Source organism: Doryrhamphus excisus, linkage group LG7 (genome assembly GCF_037039965.1).
Source record: "Doryrhamphus excisus strain RoL-2023G ecotype Guam linkage group LG7, RoL_Dexc_Guam_v1.1, whole genome shotgun sequence".
Classification (NCBI taxonomy): Eukaryota; Metazoa; Chordata; class Actinopteri; order Syngnathiformes; family Syngnathidae; genus Doryrhamphus; species Doryrhamphus excisus.
The window spans coordinates 12,467,547-12,487,716 of NC_136363.1; the positions used below are offsets into that span (position 1 = coordinate 12,467,547).

The window sequence follows — 20,170 nt, forward strand, 5'->3', positions numbered from 1 at the left end:
CCAGTCAGGTCAGGAGAACCGGAGCATAAAGGGGAGGAGCCACCTGCTCTGGCCCAGCAAGGTGTATTGTATTCGGACACATGCTCAGAGCAGCTGGTGTCCCGCCAGTCAGGTCAGGAGAACCGGAGCATAAAGGGGAGGAGCCACCTGCTCTGGCCCAGCAAGGTGTATTGTATTCGGACACATGCTCAGAGCAGCTGGTGTCCCGCCAGTCAGGTCAGGAGAACCGGAGTATAAAGGGGAGGAGCCACCTGCTCTGGCCCAGCAAGGTGTACTGTATTCGGACACATGCTCCGGACACAACGGAAGTCTGCTAATTATATGCATGATGTCCTACAATCTTATTCCAGGTTAGCGCACAGACCTCACAGCTAGGAGACCAGGGTTCAATTCCACCCTCGGCCATCTCTGTGTGGAGTTTGCATGTTCTCCCCGTGCATGCGTGGGTTTTCTCCGGGTACTCTGGTTTCCTCCCACATTCCAAAAACATGCTAGGTTAATTGGCGACTCCAAATTGTCCATAGGTATGAATGTGAGTGTGAATGGTTGTTTGTCTATATGTGCCCTGTGATTGGCTGGCCACTCGCCCAAAGACAGCTGGGATAGGCTCCAGCACCCCCGTGACCCTCGTGAGGAAAAGCGGTAGAAAATGAATGAATCTTATTCCAGTCCAACCACCACCGCCACTACAAATACATTGCCGTCCTGTGGGAAAGATTGCATTGTGAAAGTGTACCTATTGTTGTGTCCAATGTGCATGCAGTGCAGCGATGATCTCATGAATTCATCACACACGGAGAACTTGTACACAAAATGTCTAAAAAAGTGTGTTATCTTGAGCTGGAGTGGAGTAATAAAACACGGAGAGGGAACTCCAATGAGGTGATGGCACTCCTGGCACGCTGTGAGATTCATTGTTGTTGGCTTATCAGCTCGCTAGCCATTGACTGACATTGTGACTGAATGAAAGGAAAAATACCGCAGCCGTCAATGGAATTCAAATATTAACACTGGCGACAATGCTATTGGATAAATGCACTGTGAACGCCGATACGGTACATTTGTGTGTATTCATGCTGCAAAATTCATCTTAGCAAGGTTTTCTGCAGGCCATCCTTCCATTTTAGGTCAGCTTCATCTACCGCCCACCCCCACATTTCATTTTCTGCGATGCAGCTGACATTTCCTTAAGCGTGATGAACATCCGCCCAGCGGAAGACAAGGCAACGGGCGAGCCCCAAACTCGTTGGAACGCGGCAGGGTGGCCGAGGCAGCAGCACGACTGCCACAAATGTAGGCCAGCCTTGAGGGTCACGCACATGGTCTACTGTAGGAGCGGATCTTGGCACACACGGCTTCGGTTCAAAGGCAGGGTCTGTGAGCAATATGCAAACAAGCCTTAATGCACATGACACATGGTGACGCGCGTGCACGCCAACATGCTACATGTCCCGACAACACAGCAACCGTTAGCCGTTGTGTTTGTGCTGTAAGCCGGTAAAAACCATTAGCATGCTCCTCACATATAGAGGATCTTTGACTAGTGTAAACATACCGTTTGGGTTTTAATTGACGATGCATTTGGTGGTGGTACAAATGTTTATGTGCGGCAGCGCCTCTAATTTACGACAAACATCAAAAAGAGCCAAAGTGAGACTTCTGCCTTTAAAATCACTACTTGTAGATCAAAGGATCACCAAGCCCACATGGACGGATGTCCGCCAGGATAACAATCAGGTAAATGTTAGCTCACGTACGCTCACGTAGAAGTACCCCTAATCAATCAATCAATCATGTGACCGACATCTGAGCCGAGCATGAACATGGCGATCATTCCTCCGTTGACCTTCTGACCCGAGCCTGCCTTCGTGGTTCTTACCGCGACCGCCGCTCTTGCAGCGTGCTGAAGCCGGCGAACGACTGACTCCGGATGATGCCGTTGGGGCCTCCCGGCGAGTGCGTCCCGGCGGCCGCCATGATCTCTGGGATGCGCGACGACACACCTGCAAAGAGACGGAAAGAAGAAACGCGTGAGCGCTGCACTCCGTGGACAATAAAGACCGCTGGCGGCGGACAGGCCTGGACTCGCCGACCCTTCGCCACTCTGCTGCAAACACACGAGCGGCGCCCGCTCTTTCATGCAGGTGTCAGGAAACTTGACTCCCGCCACTTTCTGACTTTGTGCATACTTGCAGAGGTGAAGTGAGACTCGCCAAGTGTGATGGATGACTAGCGTGCCAGCGTCCCCCCCCCTTCAAAGACGCCACAGCGAGACACAGATTGATCAGTTATCTCATCTGCTCCTGCTATAAATAAAGACAACCATTCTGTATTTAGCCGCGACCTGTCAAACATCAGACTGTTAAAAAAAAAAAAAAAAGCAGCGTGAAAGCAACATGAAGCCGTGGACGCTTGGGGAAGAGGCTGAAAATAGACAGAGAGGACAATTTGGACGATGAAGTTTCAGGAGGGAGGGAAGGATCCTGGAAGATTAGCATACTCAGGAAGTGCGTGCACCATTATTTGGCAACTACTTTCAGCACACCCCCATTTTTAACTGATAAGTGGTCATTTACCATTGTGGTTTATGGTATTGTTGTTTATATTGCCATTACAGCAACAACTGGACAGTTGTCCCTTGCTCCATGTGGTTTCAACATCACAATCCTCAGCCTTTGTTTACCTTTAACACAATTGAATGAAAGACGATGGATCAAGCACTAATGTTGCCCTGCTGCTACTTTACTTAGCGATGAATTGAACATTGGCTTCCAGCAAGGCACCAGCAACCTGATAGCATCTCCTTTGGTCGGCACAAAGAGAGGACAGAGAGCCTTGTTTTTCAGCCCGGGTGGGGGCAACAGGCCAATGAGATGGACCAATACTGTCCTGGCTAATAATAGCAGCCCACAAGGACCCCAATGGCGGTGACTCAGTGAATGAATCACGAGGACCGCCGGGTCATCTACAGCATGAAAAGCCTTGTATCTGTTTGGATACATGGGCACAGCGGATGGCCATTTATGGCCTTATAAAGTACAGGTTATGTAGCACAGGGACCAAAACATGTCAAGAAACCTGGGGGGGGGGGTGTTATGGAATGCACGCAGACAGGAAATGACAGCAATCAGACGGTGGAATCTCATTTTCGCTTCAAATGTTCGTCACGCGGTCTCTTGATCCGCGCACAAACACAGCACCACGAACAAAGATGGCGTCCAAGGCCCTCTTGGTGTCGCCATCTCATCACTTCGCCCCGAGCGCGACAATGCCGGCTCGCAGTGCGCTCACGTTGGCCGTTCCCATCCAGTGGCAGCCTTTTCATGCGCTGAATGAGTCTGCCAGTCAGTCCATTCAGGCCTTTTCTCCTCTGGTGCTCACACACAATGTCCTCGACACCCTGGGACAAGGTGTGGACGGGGTTTTTTGGGTGTGTGGGGGGGCAGGGGGGGATAATAAGCGAGTGTGAGCTTTTTTAAACGAAACAACTTAAAGTAGGCTTTGACCTTTGGCCCCCTGCAGCATTGAGTTTGACACAGGATATGTGCAGAACATTTCATATTCAGTTTAAGGCTTAGAAACATCGCCCACTATTCCTAAAGTTGCAAAAACTGAAACGCACTTGACTAGTGGGGACATTGTGTGTATGTGTGTGGGTGCGTGTGTGTGTGTGTGTGAGCCTGCACTTCTTAACAATGGCAATCTCATTCTCTATGCTGGTAGAAATTGGCTTCGCCACGGCAACGGGAGACAGAAAATGGGATGTGGTATGTTATGTAAAAGCACAGCCAGGAAGCACACATGCACACACTAGTGTTGCTCCCCCAGAACGTGTACATGCTCAATTCAACCTAGGTAAGCTTTAAAGATGGCCACAAACGTCACACTTACAGTGATTGCATAATTCCACATAACATTGTTGTTCATATTTGATGTAATCTATTTATTCTCCACATTATTTTTCATTCATTCATTTTCTACCGCTTTTCCTCGCGAGGGTCGCGGGGGGTGCTGGAGCCTATCCCAGCTGTCTTCGGGCGAGAGGCGGGGTACACCTGGTCGCCAGCCAATCACTGGGCACATATAGACAAACAAACATTCACACTCACATTCATACCTATGGACAATTTGGAGTGGCCAATTAACCTAGCATGTTTTTGGAATGTGGGAGGAAACCGGAGTACCCGGAGAAAACCCACGCATGCACGGGGAGAACATGCAAACTCCACACAGAGATGGCCGAGGGTGGGAATTGAACCCTGGTCCTCCTAGCTGTGAGGTCTGTGCGCTAACCACTAGACCGCCGTTAAATAACCTCCACATTATTTTCACAGCAATTTCACTGCTGTGTTATTGTGCAATGACAATAAAGAAAGTCTAGGTCTATAAAGAAAGTCTAAAAAAAAAAGATGATGTTCCAAATGCACTGAAGAATTCTTACTTCTTACTAATTCTTTTCACATTTTTCATAAACATTTTGCTTCCATAAACACGACAGCGTGTTGGAGCATGACAGCGTCTCGTGACTCCGAGATATTGGAGCACCTTAATAATACAACAGAGCCCAACCTCCCCGTCGCCGCCCCCGACCAATATGCTCAGCTCATGTTTCCCACCATGAAGCCTTGATTGAAGCCCCTGTGATGTCAACATGCCGACATACAACGACACAAAGGCCGTCAAAAGAGACGTCAGCTCTCTTGCAGGTGTCCACAATGGCGCTTTGTAGCGCAGTCAAAAGAAAAACAAACAAAAACAGCGGAAAATTCCTGAAGGAACACAAATGTTTGTGTAGCGAGTGACACATGCTAAAGACAAAAGTGATGACGAGTCACAGGTCAGCATGTGCTAGCAAACACACTCGCTAACTCGCCTCTTTACAGTTGCTATGCTAAGCTACAGGAAGGAAGATATGCCATGTTGCTTTGCTGCACATATCTCCTTAATTAGGCTTTTTATGAGAGGACAAGCAGCATAGAAAATGGATGGATGGATGTATGGATGTCGTAAGTCATGCTGGGCAGTCCACCTGCACATTTTTGGATGGAAAACCCACCATATTGCGCATATAATGTCCATAATTATGCCATTCATCCCAGAAGGCAAAATGCTATAAAACACATATCCAGAAAGTTACCCGGCATGCCTTGTGGGTTATAAACCAGCATAAAACAGTACCGTTTTGCATGTACATTAGTGTTTAAGCATTTATTTTTGGATGGGAAACCCACCATATTTTGCATATAATGTCCATAATTATGCAATTTATCCCAGAAGGCAAAATTCTGGAAAACACATATCCAACAGGAAGTTACCTGGCATGCCTTGTGGGTTATAAACCACCATAAAATGGTACCGTTTTGCATGTATATTAGTGTTTAAGCAATCATTTTTGGATGGGAAACCCACCATATTGTGCATATGTCCATAATTATGCCATTTATCCCAGAAGGCAAAATGCTGGAAAACACATATCCAACAGGAAGTTACCTGGCATGCCTTGTGGGTTATAAATCAGCATAAAACATCACCGTTTTGCATGTATACTAGTTTTTAATCATTTATTTTGCTACCTATTAGTTCTGGTTGCATCGTAACTGAGGGAGGCGTTTCGTCTTCCTGACAAACTCTGATAATCTCTTGAGCAAACTTGACAAAAGAAGAATCAGCTCAGTGGTCAAAGCGGAAAATTTGGTCTAATCTCATCACATGATTAATGGAAACGTCCTCTAATTCCTTCCTCGGCTTGTTTTTCCAAGGCATCTCCTACGTGGAGATAATTCCTCGCTCGTTTTTAATTACGGGCCATCAACGGTGCTGATGGGGCATCAAGTGCAGGAATACGGGCTGGCATTTTAAAGCGTGCAGCACATGACCAGATTAACCGAGGCGTGTCCGGACCGAAGTTCCATTCTGCCAGCTGCTGCTGACATTTTCTGGCACCGTGAAATCACTGGCAACGGCCCCTAAGATGGATTTCTATGACATTTTTGCACACTGAGACAGCAGAACATGAGGCTTGACTATGATGGAGAACGTGGATGATGGAAAAACCAAATTAAATGCTGCATAAAAGAGAGAAAAGAGCCTCTCTTTCCTGCAAAAGAGAGGCAGAAAGGCGTGATGATGTGGTCAGCATGAGAACGGGATTTTGATTTGTGGCCCACGAGGCGACTCGGATGGAAAGATCAGCAGCATCAATGCTGGAATGCAGCCACTACGCAAACATCAGGATCAGGTCAGTTGTTTCAGCTCCATTTGGTATTTTTAGCACATTCTTTTCACTGATAGTGGCCGCTGTGATCAGACAAGTGCAGTGTCCTACGGAAGGAAGATTATTCCCACTAAAATACATGTTTCTCTTTAAGAAACACAGCATGTGTCACTCCTCGCATTCACAGTAAGCCAAAATCACGGTAAGCTAACTAAATAAGCTAAATCCAACATAGTTTGTTATCGTCTTCACCAAAAATAGGTCAAACCTGGGTGGCATGTGGCAGCACGCATCATCCTGCCACCTGAAAAACCGCAACTTTTATGACAGGAAGCACAAATGACAGAGCATTACAAAAAAATGTGTCTGTGTGAGATCAAGACACAAAAGGCAGGACAGCTGCTGGAAATCCAAACTGTATCAAAACATGGCAGAAATATTGACGACATGTGTAGCAATCATCACCACTTTAAAGAAACATGCTTGGACTGACGCCGTGTCCCCCGCAGCCTGGTTGTTTTTAAAAAACTCAACTTTTCAAGGCAGTTTAGTGCCTGAGGAAACTGGAAGCGAAGATTTTTAACATCAACTAAATATTTCCATCCAGTTTGATCCTCATTTTCCTCAACTTGCCGATGTTGTCACTGCGCCTTTTCCAAAACCTGCTTTCTTCTGGTTTCTGATTGGTCGACATGGCTTGAAAGATTTGTGACGACTCGGAATGTGTCACCTCACACAGAGAAATACAACATGAAGCGTTGATGTTCATCCTGCTGCAGCAAAATAGCGAAAACAGACAGATTATCAGCTTAGCCCCTCAACCCCTTAAATCGCTTACATCTCGCCAGCAGCTGTGGGCCAGAGGTGCGCCTAGAGTATCATGTGACACATGACGTCTGGCATGGGGGGGCCCTAGGGACATGTGGTGCATGCCTGTAGTGGACAGCGAGCACCCCAGAAGGATTAAAATGGACCACTTCCACCATGCACACTACAGTACATTACATGAATGCTGATTAGCCATAACAGAGGGAGGGGGTGAGGAAAGGTTCAAATTCTCTGCGGCCAAACAGAAAGGGAGGGGCTGCAGAAGAATGGGGAAACAAAGTGACAGATTGCATGAGCACCCAAACAGCCCACCACGATACTGTACATGAAACTATTCACCACAAAACCAAGGCAGATGTGTCCAAAAATGCCTCAAAATGTCAACAAAATTATTAAAATTAATTAAAAGGATATAATGGGGTTTCCACGACAGGTTTAGCAGTTTTTCCCGATTAACTATGAACAAAAAGCAATGAAAACAACCTTTCCAGGCGGAGGTCAGAAAAATAAAAACCCTGTTACACTTATTAGTAACTAGTAATCAGAGTTCACTCTGTGCATTGCTTTATATTTGATATGTCTCGTTTAATTTACTTCCTGGGTACTACAAAATGGAGCCTGTGTATCACAGTTTGAGAATCAGTTATTTGAGTTCCTCTCCCCCAAGCTGACCAGTCTTGTAAGACCAGTACGGTGCAAACTGGCCAGCCCTGTGTTACAGCCCTGATGCTTTCAAGGTGGACTAAAGGCAGGTAAGTGAAAAGACAAGCCATCCTTACAGACTGATAGCAATGGTAATGCTACACCCTGCCTTCCGAAACCCCCTGCAGCTAATCGTGCCCCGGTAAATCCTCCACATAGCACTTAACCCAACAACAACAAAACCAAAAGCAAGTCCCCTCATCCCACCAACACCCTCCTGATTGAGGAAGCACTGATTACAGGGTGTGTGGCAAGCCGGGACAAGCCAGACCAACATCATCCTTAGATGAGATAACCTTGGACTCAAACGGGTCTGGTGTCACTGAACCTTTGGATGAACGCTCAAACACCTCCCCCTTTACTTTATGTAGAACTAGTTGCTTTTCTGTCCCATACTACATAGTCTGACGCTAGCTTCCAAGTTAATAGGACGCATCATGAATTAGTGACGCTACAGTGCACAGAAAGGAATCATTCCAATCCACATCCTGAAGGAGAACTTCCACAGATTTTTCTTTCTGATGAAACAACTATCAGCTGTCAAAGAGGGCACTCCTCATGTAAGAATGCAGGGTCTAAGATTTACTAGCCCCCCCTCGCTCGCCCACACCACCTCCTTAAAAAAAACATGCAAACAGATGGACGGCAGGAAACGTTCCAGAAGCTCCTGCGGGCGGCGAGAAGGTCAAGAAGAAGGACGAGTGTGCCATGTTGACACGCTACAAAGTGCGGCATTTTGGCCGTACATGACGTTGAAGGTCGTCCTTCATTATTATTAGTATGGGGGAAGAGGGGAGGTATGCTGGAGTCTACCCGAGCTGACTTTGCACTTTGAGAGGCAAGGTACACCCTGGACTAGTTGAGTACTATAAATGTGTACATGTTGGCACGTCTGTCCAAATGAAAACGTGACTGCTGGCAGAAAGTGGATGAAGCTCACAGCAGTGCTTCATGGAGACGCCCATTCCGGACTAACTCAACTAGCTCATGAGGGTTGCAGACACAAAAGGGCGTTAAAGTGTAGAATTCCCACATTAAGGCTAAGTATTTGACAGCACCTTTTATTTAAAGTGACTGAAAAATACTTACTTTCAGTCATTCCTCACACAATTCACAATTGTGTTAAAGCCACACACCCTCCTCCCTTTTACCTCAAAACAAAAAAAAAAAAGACGTCTGAATTTCCTCCAAACCGCACGGGCATAATTCCTTTAATGAGACTTTGGTGAAAGAGTGGAAATGAGCATGTGTGCTTGATGCTGGGCATGAAAAGCCGTCTAGAAGGACGGAGGCTAGGAAGGCGGAGGAGGTGGTGGGGTGGTGTTGGGGGGGTCTGGGAACAGACGCTGTATTTTGCATCCCCGCAGTCCCGTCTTGGCTCGGCTTGAGCACAGCACCCGCCTCCTCCCCGCTTCAAACCGCCTCACCACAGCCCAAGCAGGCTGGCAGCGTTGCAAAGCACATCCACTTCACCATATCAAAGCTACACTGAAAAAGCATTTAGCCTTGAATATCTGTCACGCTTACATACACGACCAGGCTGCACCGGGAAGACACGTGTGCTTCCACCGACCTAAAGAGATCAGGAATGTTTAAAAAGGCAGCGGCCAAATTCACTTTCTTTCCAAGGGTGTTTGATTAGAGCGCCTGGCAGGTGGAGACGTCTCCTGATGGAGCAGCCGGGCCTACCGCTTATCTCCCCATCAGGCGGGAGCATCCACTGTGGGTGGTATCTCCGCACGGCAAGCCACCTTTGACCCCTCACGACACCTTTCCAACACAAAAGCCAAAATCCCTCAGCGTCCACGTTGTTACTGCCGCCATTAGAGGATAAACCATGCAAACAAAAAGGGCCAGAAGCAATTTAAAGCAGGGGAAAACTGCATTTAACACATCTCGTGTGCAAAAGCAGCGGTGAAACATGACATGACATCTTGGAAGTGACCTGTGCAATACTACATTAATACTACAATACTGTACAATACTCAAACAAAAGCCCTGTTAGTCGGCACAAACCTCCATCAAGGCCATTTTCCTCATCGCTCACCTCCAAACATTGCTTTCAGCACCTTGGTGAGTTTGTTCCACAGAACAACGGCATGAACAGAGTGAGCCCTTGTGTCAGTCATGCAGTCTCGCTTTTAAACTGGTATTTTCTTCAACTTGCATGTCACCTTTGTTATTTTTTGTGCCAGTTATGCCATTGTTTAAGCAGTGAAGATTTGGCAGCAGTGCCTGATATGTGAACGACAACCAACGGCCAATCACAGGGCACGTGTACACGCTGTACGCACACCAATGCATATAGACAAACTACCATTTGGATACTTTGGATACAGTATATCATAAAAATGTTAGACAAAATGGGGAGCAAAAAGTAGATATGCTTTGCATCTATAGAAATATAACATCTGGTTTGAGCTTGTTTACAACGTAAACATATCAAAATGGCCCCCCAAATGACTGGATTTTTCTTCCTGGACAAAGTTTGGACACCCCTGGTCTCCAGAGTTCAGGTAGCCAACCATGCTGCAATCACAACCAAACTATGGACCCAAAAGAACAAAACATAAACAGCTGCTACACGAGACAACCACATCTGATGAGATAAGTCTTTTGTGTGTTCAATTCAATTCAACATCGATCATGTGACATTCACAGTATTTAGCCCTCTTTGTGTGCGGATTCTCACCAAAACTTCATGAGAGCATCTTGATGGGAGTGTGCTTAAATAAAAAAGGTCCGGAAACAAGCTAATAGATGACATATCTCACAAGCATGCGTAAAAGCTCCGTCCAAAAAAACGCGTACACACGCACAAACTATGACCTCATAACACATGTTGGTTGACATCAGCGATGTTGTACTACAGCAACACTGAAAGACACCAAAGACGATAACAATCCGAGGAAATAATTCAAGATTCGTGTGGGATGCGTGTGGCCTTAAACGCACCACATCGTATCTGACAAGTGAAATTGCCCTTTCTCCTTGTGCCCGTGAAAGCCGCCGTTGGTCCACTGACCCATTGCCCCAAGAGACGAACCCTCGCGTTTTATTCCTTCCTAAAGTTGACTTTAAACTCACCTTTTGTCGATGTTTTTTCCCCTTGTAATCAAACAAAGTAGCTCCTCAGCGGCGTTTCTGGGGCTTGTCTACCTGCTCCTCGCCATCCATCAATCAATCCATCCAACCATTCATTCATACGTCACAAGTAGCTCGCGCTCTCCACACAGCTAAACAAAACGACATAAAAAACATGAAATCTCATATAAGTCGGCGATGGTGGTGTTCCGGCGTCGGTGGTGCACAGCAAACAGTGAAAGACACCCACTCCCACACATTCCAGTTTGTGTTCGTTTCGCTCCTCCTGGGAAACCGCCAGCCAATAGGACGGCGAGGATGGCACCGGGGGGCGGGACCAGACCGCTTTTTGTACATAAGTGCTTCCTGTGTTTGTATGACAGAAGGTAGTGGGCCAGAAACAAGAATGAATCAAGATCGGAGTGTGTCCCCTGCCTTTGTCCTTTGTGTGCCTGTTAAAAAAATCACCCTGCTCTTAACATGAACTACGTTTGACTGAAAATAGTGGATATATTTCCCTGGAATAGGCTCCATACACTCAGAAAATGAGAAACTTTCACTGGTCAAGGAATGCCATGTCAGTAGGGATTACAATTAAATACATTTGGTACTCAGTCTAATAAGGTGCAAACGACCAAAACTTTAATTAACATGTTAAATGAACACCTCTTGGGCAGGTTCAATGAAAAATGAGCAACATTTTAAATGAATACCTCTTGGACAGGTTCAATGAAAAATGAGCATTATTGTCTTTATAAAAGGCTCACTTTTTGATTGCAGCTTTCTTTTGGCTCACACACCCAGCAGGGCCCCAGGCGGGGCTGGTCCGATGCACGTGCACACCTGCCCCCCTCACGCCGCCTGCTGCAGGGTGAATCCCCGTCTGAGCAACAGACTGTACCAGATGTCACCTTCTGAGTCAATGTGGAGTTCATTCTTACAAGTCATAGACATCCATTTATACGGCACGGCATACAGCTAGCTTCATTCATCGTGTAAACAATGACGCTGTGAGGAAGCACACAGGTGCATCCGGTATAAAATGTCTTTTATATGATGAAGAGTGACTCCCATGTGAGCTCTCCCGCCATCATAATTGCCCTCCATAACTGGACGCGCCGTTCCGCAGAGTCCGGGCAAATCTGATTCCTTCCGAGAAGCAACGGGAGCAGAAAATGGTTTGTCGCTTTTAATCTATCACTTGGCGTTAGGGAAGGCAGGAAGGGCTTCCGTAATGACTCTGCGGTGGGCGACATAATTAATCTTAATGCAGGAGTCACCGCCGATCTTCCATTGCCGTTCCGGTTGTTCCTCTTATTAAAGGAAAGGCCGCAAGGAGGTTACTCATCCTTCTAAAACCTCAACTAGGCCACCACTAGATAAGACAAAAGCTTCATAAAAAGATGAGCGGTGATTCTACATTAAGGGGAATTTAAGTGTAATGAGTCCCCACATCCAGTAGATGGTGCTGTGGTGAAAAAAGCTTTAAATCTTTGCGCAATACGCAATTTCAGGTATTTTGGCAAATGGCTGTGAAATTTGGTACTCATCTTTAGGCGACTGACAAGCTCATGCGTGTAAAATTTGAAAAACATGGCCGCCATCAGGTAAAACAACCAAATAATTGTTCCCATGTAGTGAGGATATCTGTATAACATGGATGCTAGCTAGGAATGATCTGATCAAAAAAATAAAATAAAATCCCTGGCCAATAGCACTCATTATAAATACATTTAAAAATGCAGTTAATCCATGTGATTGGTATTGGTCCATCTCATTCAATGGATGACCAGTACTGGAATTGGCAGCATAAATACTTTCCAAAGCTAACCCACAGGGGGCGCCAAAACTGTCATTTACACTCAAGTTGCCAAGGAAACAGCATTGCTAATTCTACTGGAATGTGCTTTTTTCCCACTGAAAAACATCAGGCTTTGGGGCATGACAATCTCCAGCCTAGCAACAAGTAGAGCAGGTTAGAGTACTTTTTTTTCCCAGCTAAAAACACCACAGATATACGCTACTTTTGCCACAAATGCGCTAATGGTGGTCATCTGCGTAAACGGTGAACATATGAGGAGCCTTCTCAGCTGCTGCTCAGCTCTGTCCTGTAATTATGGCCGTCATCTTCTGCCCCTGGCTGGCGGTGAAAAACACCACCCCTGGACCTGACTTTCTAAACTACAGGCAGCGAGGGCGAGGGCAGGAAGGTTAAAAGGACATCCAGGCACAGCTGATCGTACCAAAACATGCTGAGTGCTGCCATTTCTCAGGTTACCCGTCCTGTTTTCTTTGACTCATTGGCAGGGCGGGGGGGGGGCTTTCCTGCAGCAAAAGTCAAAGCATAACGGCATTGTCGGCTCCATGCGAGGTTTTGTTTCCTGCACAGGCTGGACTTTGTGTGTGAAACGGGCCTCATTGCGGAGCGGGCTCCATGCTATGACTGCTGAGGTCTGTGTAATGACAGGTTGTTGTTGCTGCATGTTCCTCCCAAGAGGCCTGTGGGAACGTCGCCTGCCCTTCGGAATGCAAGCGTCATCCCGCCGTGCTCTATACTGATTGTGACGTATTATGGAAGTATTTGTACCCTTTCTATATGTGTATTCAGTGCCTTTGGTAACCCAGAAAAGCACTATATCAATGTGACTATTGCTCTTTTCACCTTCAATTTCATTTGCCTAATTTGTATAAGGAACTATGCTGCCCTCTCCTGCATTGGTTAGGAATATTTTATCTACAAATGGTCCTCCATTATGCAAAGTCACTTTATAACAGGGGTCTCAAATTCAATTTACCTGGGGGCCACTGGAGCTAGGGTCTGGGCAAGGCTGGGCCGCATCAGGTGTCCCCCCCCCCCCCCGCCCCCCCAAAAAAAACGCATTTATTAAAAACAGAAAAATATACAAACTTTTTCAGTGCTTTGGTTTCGATTTTCTACAATAAAAGCTCTGATAAAACATTCCACTGTTCTCATATCTTAATTTTTATTTTACTGCACAAAATAAGATGAAAAATAAATAAACAAATCAAGAATAAAGAAAATCAATCAGTAATAAATAAATATAATAATAATAATAATCATAAAACGGCAAATAATAAAAACTTAAGAAACCACATATAGTTGGTGGGTAGACAAATTATTTTTTTCAGATTAAAATGAACAAAGTTATTAGAGCCCTGTAGACATGACAAAACACGACTATAGTCACATTTATACTCTTTTTATTTACATAATTATTAACATATTGCGCAACTGCAGGGTCTTGAGACACATGCTAACTTGCAAACTAGAGAGCTAGCAACCTAAACGGTAGCCTTCAAGTTATTTCCTTTACACTTAAATAGCCAAAAACTTACCACTTCCACACGGATAGGGAGGATAACTATTAACAGTTATTTAACCTTAACATGAACATTAATCAAACGTAATCATTATTTCTGGGTACATGATACCATACAGCATCCATATCAAACTTGCGCGGGCCGCACTAACATTAAGCTTTTATATCAAGGCAGGGGCCTCAAACTAGTGTCCTGCGGGCTACATTTCACCCGCGGGCCGCGTGTTTGAGACCCCTGCTTTATAACAATGTGGGCTAACCTTTTGATTTGTGGGCCACATTAGCCAACAAAATCCCCCCCCAAATGCAGTTTTCCTTTACTGTGACATTGTTGTATATGATATAGAGCTAAACGCCAGCATCATTTTTCAATGATTTTCAACGACACACTTCCAAAACACACCTGAGTGCTGCACCACTGAACAAAATCCCAGTGAGAACCGCTTTTAGTATAAATAAAATGCAGAAAAATGCATGAGATGATAATGGTAGCAGAGTTTGGTGGCTAAAGTAGGTCAGTGAGTGCTACTGTCACAAGCCATGAAGAAGATATGCGCTAACGTGTTGGCTACAGGCTACACTCGTACGCTACCAACTTGGAGTGCGCACACACACACTGGTGCTTGTGTGTCTCACCAAACATTATTTTTACTATATTGGGTAATGAGTGTAAAGCTGACTATAGGGGTGTTAGTTAATGTTTAGAGGGCTCTAATAATGTTACAAACCGTATCTATCATTTATAAATAAGGTTTCCTACATCACTGAAAGTCATGGTCGGGTCTGGAAGCGATTAACCGTGATAAATGAGGGATAGTGTACATTAGCTGAAACTTGAGAAAATGACATCTTATACCAGGGCTGCGATTGGCCAAATGGGGGTTCTAGTGCCACCTGCTGCTGTGGCATGCACTTGACAAGCCGCCGTTGCATTTTCACATGGACAGAAAATCATCATCGGGTTGTCTCTGAGCCGTAAATGTCGGCCTTCAACAAACACCGCCATTCCTCAAAATAACCCTGCGTGTCGGGTCCTGGTTGTTGCATTCGTGGCTTGTTAGAACGCGGCCCAAAAACAGTAAAGACGAGCACTTTGGCCGCAGTGAAAACCCTTCATCACAGCCCTGACGGCAAGTCTTAAGTACCCGTCGTCGCATAATTCCTTCGCCCTCTGGGCTTTTTGGGATCTAAAAGCATCTCGTTTGCAGCTCAATGGGAGCCAAAGAGCGTCTGCACCTGAAGGAATGCTCACCAAGGCAAAGCGCTTAGCGATTAGCGCTTTTGTCAGGTAATTGGGCAGGGAGGCGACGGAGAAGCATCCTATTGCAGATCCTAACAAAGGCCGAGTCAAAGCAAACTGCTGCTGAAAATGGACTAACAGCGCATAAAGCAGCTCCTTCATCCTTCCTGACTTTATATTTAGACACCAAACACGACGCCGTCCATCTTACGAGGCTTTAATGCCGCCACTTCCCGGGGGCACAAACTCCTCTCTGTTTGCTCGCAACACACGGCAGCTTTTCAATAACTTGAGAAGAGGAAGCTGGTTCCAAAGCGGTCACAGTGTTTAGTTGTCACGGATGACTTATACATTTTTTTTCCTGAGGGATTTGTCTTATGTGTCACCTTTGTCACATTTAGATGGAACTGTAGTTTGTGCTCACCTGGAGGTAAGAAGGACTGGAAGAAATCAGTATTGGACCAAGCGTACCTGTTGACTTGTCCCAGTGAAATGACATCACTACGATCAGGAGAACCAGAGCGTAGAGAGGAGGGAGCCACCTGCTGCGGCCCAGCAAGGTGCACTATATTCGGGCACATGCTCTGAGCAGCTGATGTGACATCACAGAGGTCTCTGGCAAACCTTTTGAAACGCCGCTGCGTTACATTTAATAACCATATCCTGAATATTAGCACGCATCAGAAACGCTAATTGGAGAAGAAAATCCCATCCCGCTGGGCGGTGTGCAGCCTAGAGCTGACGCGTCTAAACATAAACCCCCGTGTAGGCCCCAGCGTGGACCGCCATTGGTTGCTTGCATGGAGTTATCTCTCTTCAAACGTTACGTACGCCGTCCTACTGTAGCTCAGTCAGAAGTGGGTCACGGGCAGGCATTAACATACATTACATGCCAGATGATGCAATACTATCTGGGAATATCCTCACGCTACGCTAGGAATTGGAGCCGTGTGTGTGTGTGAGCGCCTTCGGAGATAGAAAATAATAACCGGAGCGAGCGCACGCTTTGGTGTTCTTGGAGCTAACGCTCGTGCCGAACCAGTCACACCGAGGCTCTGTGCGATAAATAAAAAGTGTTTTACGGCTATCACCATGCGTGACGGATATTTGTTTTAAAAAGATTACGCAAGCAGGCAGGCCGCGTGTTCCCTTTTTGGTTCGGCCTATAAATAATCAGTCAGGTTGCAGCAAGCAGACCCCGTCTAATGTTAGCCTTCCTGGCTGGCGATTGAGGCTTTGCAGCATTTGAATTCAACAAACTCATCAAAGATGTCCCTCTACTGGAATAACACCCACATAGACAAAGAAAAAAATAGTTTCAAAGCACAAAGTCAGCACATTTAGCACAAATGAATGACAAAACGCCCCAACAAAGTGATGAAAAACATTGATCTCCATCACCCACAGAGGGCATATGCACAAAAAAGGTTGAAAAACGCACAAATTGCTCCCGCAAAACACAAATTCATGACAAACATCAATGACAACACCCCATTGAACTATTTTTATAAGAACGCCCACATATCCTAGGGTGCTGCTTTACTTAATAGGCTGAAAAAATCAACCAACTAACTGGATGCTTTATAGCGCTTCATTGGTCTCAGACCCGACTGTGTATACTAGTCAATATTAATAAATGGATGAGTTTTCGTAGTTAAGAGCATAGAAAACCTGTTTAGTACTTTCTAAATATCTTTCTAAATATCATTATTAACATTATTAGAGCCCCGTAGACATGAAATTACATTCATATAATGATTCATTGTTTAGACCAAATTGCAACTTTTATGCTGCAGGAACTTGCTTAAGGCAAAAACCTACCACTTCCGCACAGGATGGGAGGAGAACGTTTTTTTTCACTCCATCATATGAGAGATGCCATGGCTGATTGAATGAATTCATACATCATGAAGGTAAATGTGACATTGACATCGCAAGGGACGACTGCATACCCCGAGTTCTATCTCACTGCTGGTGAAAACCGTCTTCCAGTAACTCCCACATACTGTACGTCTGGTGAAAATAGCTTGAAACAAATCAATAAATGCTGCGCATTGCGCACCAGCAAACAGTTTCATGACAAAAATGCTGTCTCGGTGGAAACACAGAATTTCATTTCAATTGGCCCGCTGCCCGAAAACATCCACGTATAGTTCTACATAGTACATTGAACAATCCATACATTCTGCATATACAACTAAAAAAAACAAGATCTACACACGTAATTCTGCAAGTCTACATAAAACCACCGGTGTTTATTACAAGAACACCCACGCAGTGAAGGCGCCGCATTCAAAAATAGCTTGAAAAATACATCAATTCTCCATGTTTTCAGACAAACTGGTTGCACACACCAAAACGGGCTTGTTACGTAAACACCCATGGCTTGTATAAAAAAAAAAATAGGTTGAAAAATCAACACGTTCTGCACAAAAACCTCCCTGCAATGGCAAATTACTGACACAAAAACACACCTAATTCCTTCTCTTGCACAAAAACAATGACTTGTATCACAAAAACACCCACATAGTTAAGGGCACTGCTTAACTATTTTGACAGAATACGTCAAAAAAGAATACATTAGGCGTGCTTTGAGCCTGCAAAGACAAACCCATGCCTTAATAAGCTCAATATAAACACCTATTTAACTCCTGGTCAGCAACACCCACACACTACACAGCACTGCATTCAAAAATAGGCTGAAAAATCAACACATTCTGCACAAACCAGCCCTTTAAAGACAGAAGAACCCTTAACAAACTGGGTGCACACGTCAAAACCGGCTTGTGCAACAAAAACATTCAAAAAGGTTAAAAAAATCAATACATTCTGTACAAATCACTCCTGAAAATATAAATTATTGACCAAAAAGCCAACGAGTTGGAGAAATCCACCAGAGCGACTTATTAGCAACGTACATGGCGCAGACCCCTTGAAACCCGCAGCACCGAGGGGGGCCACAAAGCCGGCACCCTAAAAAACACAACATCAGAGCCCTACCGTCCTCGTAGAAGACGTCCTCCGCCTCCTCACGCATCATCTCGTCCAGGTCATCCTCAGCAGCCATGGCTTGCCCTCCTGCCTTCTAATTGTGCTGGGATGCGAAATCAAATCAAGTCCGGGCCAGGCCTCTCTGGCTCGGGGCGACAGGATGACGAGCGACAGGATGGTCGCTCCAGTCCAAAGACCAGCACTGAGCTCCCTATGTGTGTGTGTGTGTGTATGTGTGGACTCCCATGCAGCGACCTTCACAAAGTTTCAGCAACAAGGCTGATTTCGTAACATCCTGTGCAAAGCTGAAGTGAGAGTGTTGCTGCCTGGAGAGCACTTGTATGAGTAAGTGTGTGTGTGTGTGTAGCACAGGGAGGGTCGGTGAAGTGTGCATGTGTGTCCATGTACTATGGTGTAGTGTAGTGTGTAGTGTGCTTGGCCACAGTGTGAGTCACTGATAGAGAGGCTGGTGATGAGTAGCAATAATTAGCTTGTGTATTTTCACACAGCAGGGACATGCAGCAATGCTGTCTAATTGGGTGTGGAAGTGCGTTTATCTTCCACATGTCATTCCTTCACAACTCGACTGCAATCCACGCACTGATCCCCCCCCTCACCACCACACACACACACTTGGCCCATATCGAGGGCCTGAATAGTGTCGCTAATAATATCATGTCGTCTCCATGGCGCCGCTCATCGTGCACCAAATACCGGACACAATATTAGATACGCATGTACAGGCCCGATGGCATCCAACACACCAGCACAGGTGACAATTCTGCTGTTAGAAAGATAATAATGGCATTATTTATAATTCATTCATTCATTTTCTACTGCTTTTCCTCACGAGGGTCGCGGGGGGTGCTGGAGCCTATCCCAGCTGTCTTCGGGCGAGAGGTGGGGTACACCCTGGACTGGTGGCCAGCCAATCACAGGGCACATATAGACAAACAACCATTCACACTCACATTCATACCTATGGACAATTTGGAGTGGCCAATTAACCTAGCATGTTTTTGGAATGTGGGAGGAAACCGGAGGACCCGGAGAAAACCCACGCATGCACGGGGAGAACATGCAAACTCCACACAGAGATGGCCGAGGGTGGAATTGAACCCTGGTCTATTAACCCTATTATTTATAATAATTACTGATAATATTAATATCATATGAATTGCACTGCATTAGCTAGCACAAATTGGGGGACTGATTGTAGTTTTAACTATTTTAGTTGTATTTATGTTGTTTCCTCCCAAAAATGCTTTTGGTATTTTCCAAACTATTTGCATTTTTCTTTGAATTCTAAAGAAACTTTTTAGAATTTTTTTTTATATATTTACTTTTCATATTTGTTTCATATGGGTTGCGAGATTATTATAACAATTTCCCCCCAATTTTCGTGCTTTATTTTGCTTGCCATATTTTTTATTCTGAAATTTATCGTTTGCCAAATTTATTTTTCATGTTTGTTTCATATGGGTTGCCAGATTATTACTATATTTTTCCCAGTTTGGTGCTTGCCAAACATTTTTGGGTGATTTTCTTTTTGCTTGCCACAGTGTGTGCCTATTTGACTATTCTTTCATCATGACACAGGCCCGTCTTCCTGAGTCACGCCATATTTGACGAACCAAAATAGAAAGTAGGCCTGGAGTGGATTCATTATCACTTTTCCCCAAGACTTCATCTCCCCGGTCGCCGCTTTGCTTTAAAACAAAACTCAAGGGACGCTTTGGACAAAGTCATTTTCACCCAGGCTCGTCTCCA

At 45.4% G+C, this 20,170-nt stretch overlaps 1 protein-coding gene across 6 annotated transcripts in view; it reads right to left on the minus strand.

Annotated features, from left to right (window-relative positions):
• The window catches only part of ripor2 (RHO family interacting cell polarization regulator 2), a 40,857-nt gene that overhangs the window by 10,534 nt on the left and 10,153 nt on the right, over positions 1–20,170 (minus strand). For 2 of the 6 annotated variants that reach the window (XM_058046319.2, XM_078792132.1), the window contains exon 2: positions 1,880–2,003. In XM_058046319.2, coding sequence (XP_057902302.2) covers positions 1,880–2,003 — 124 coding nt within the window. The other 4 variants (XM_078792133.1, XM_058046317.2, XM_058046320.2 and 1 more) reach the window with 4 other exon arrangements.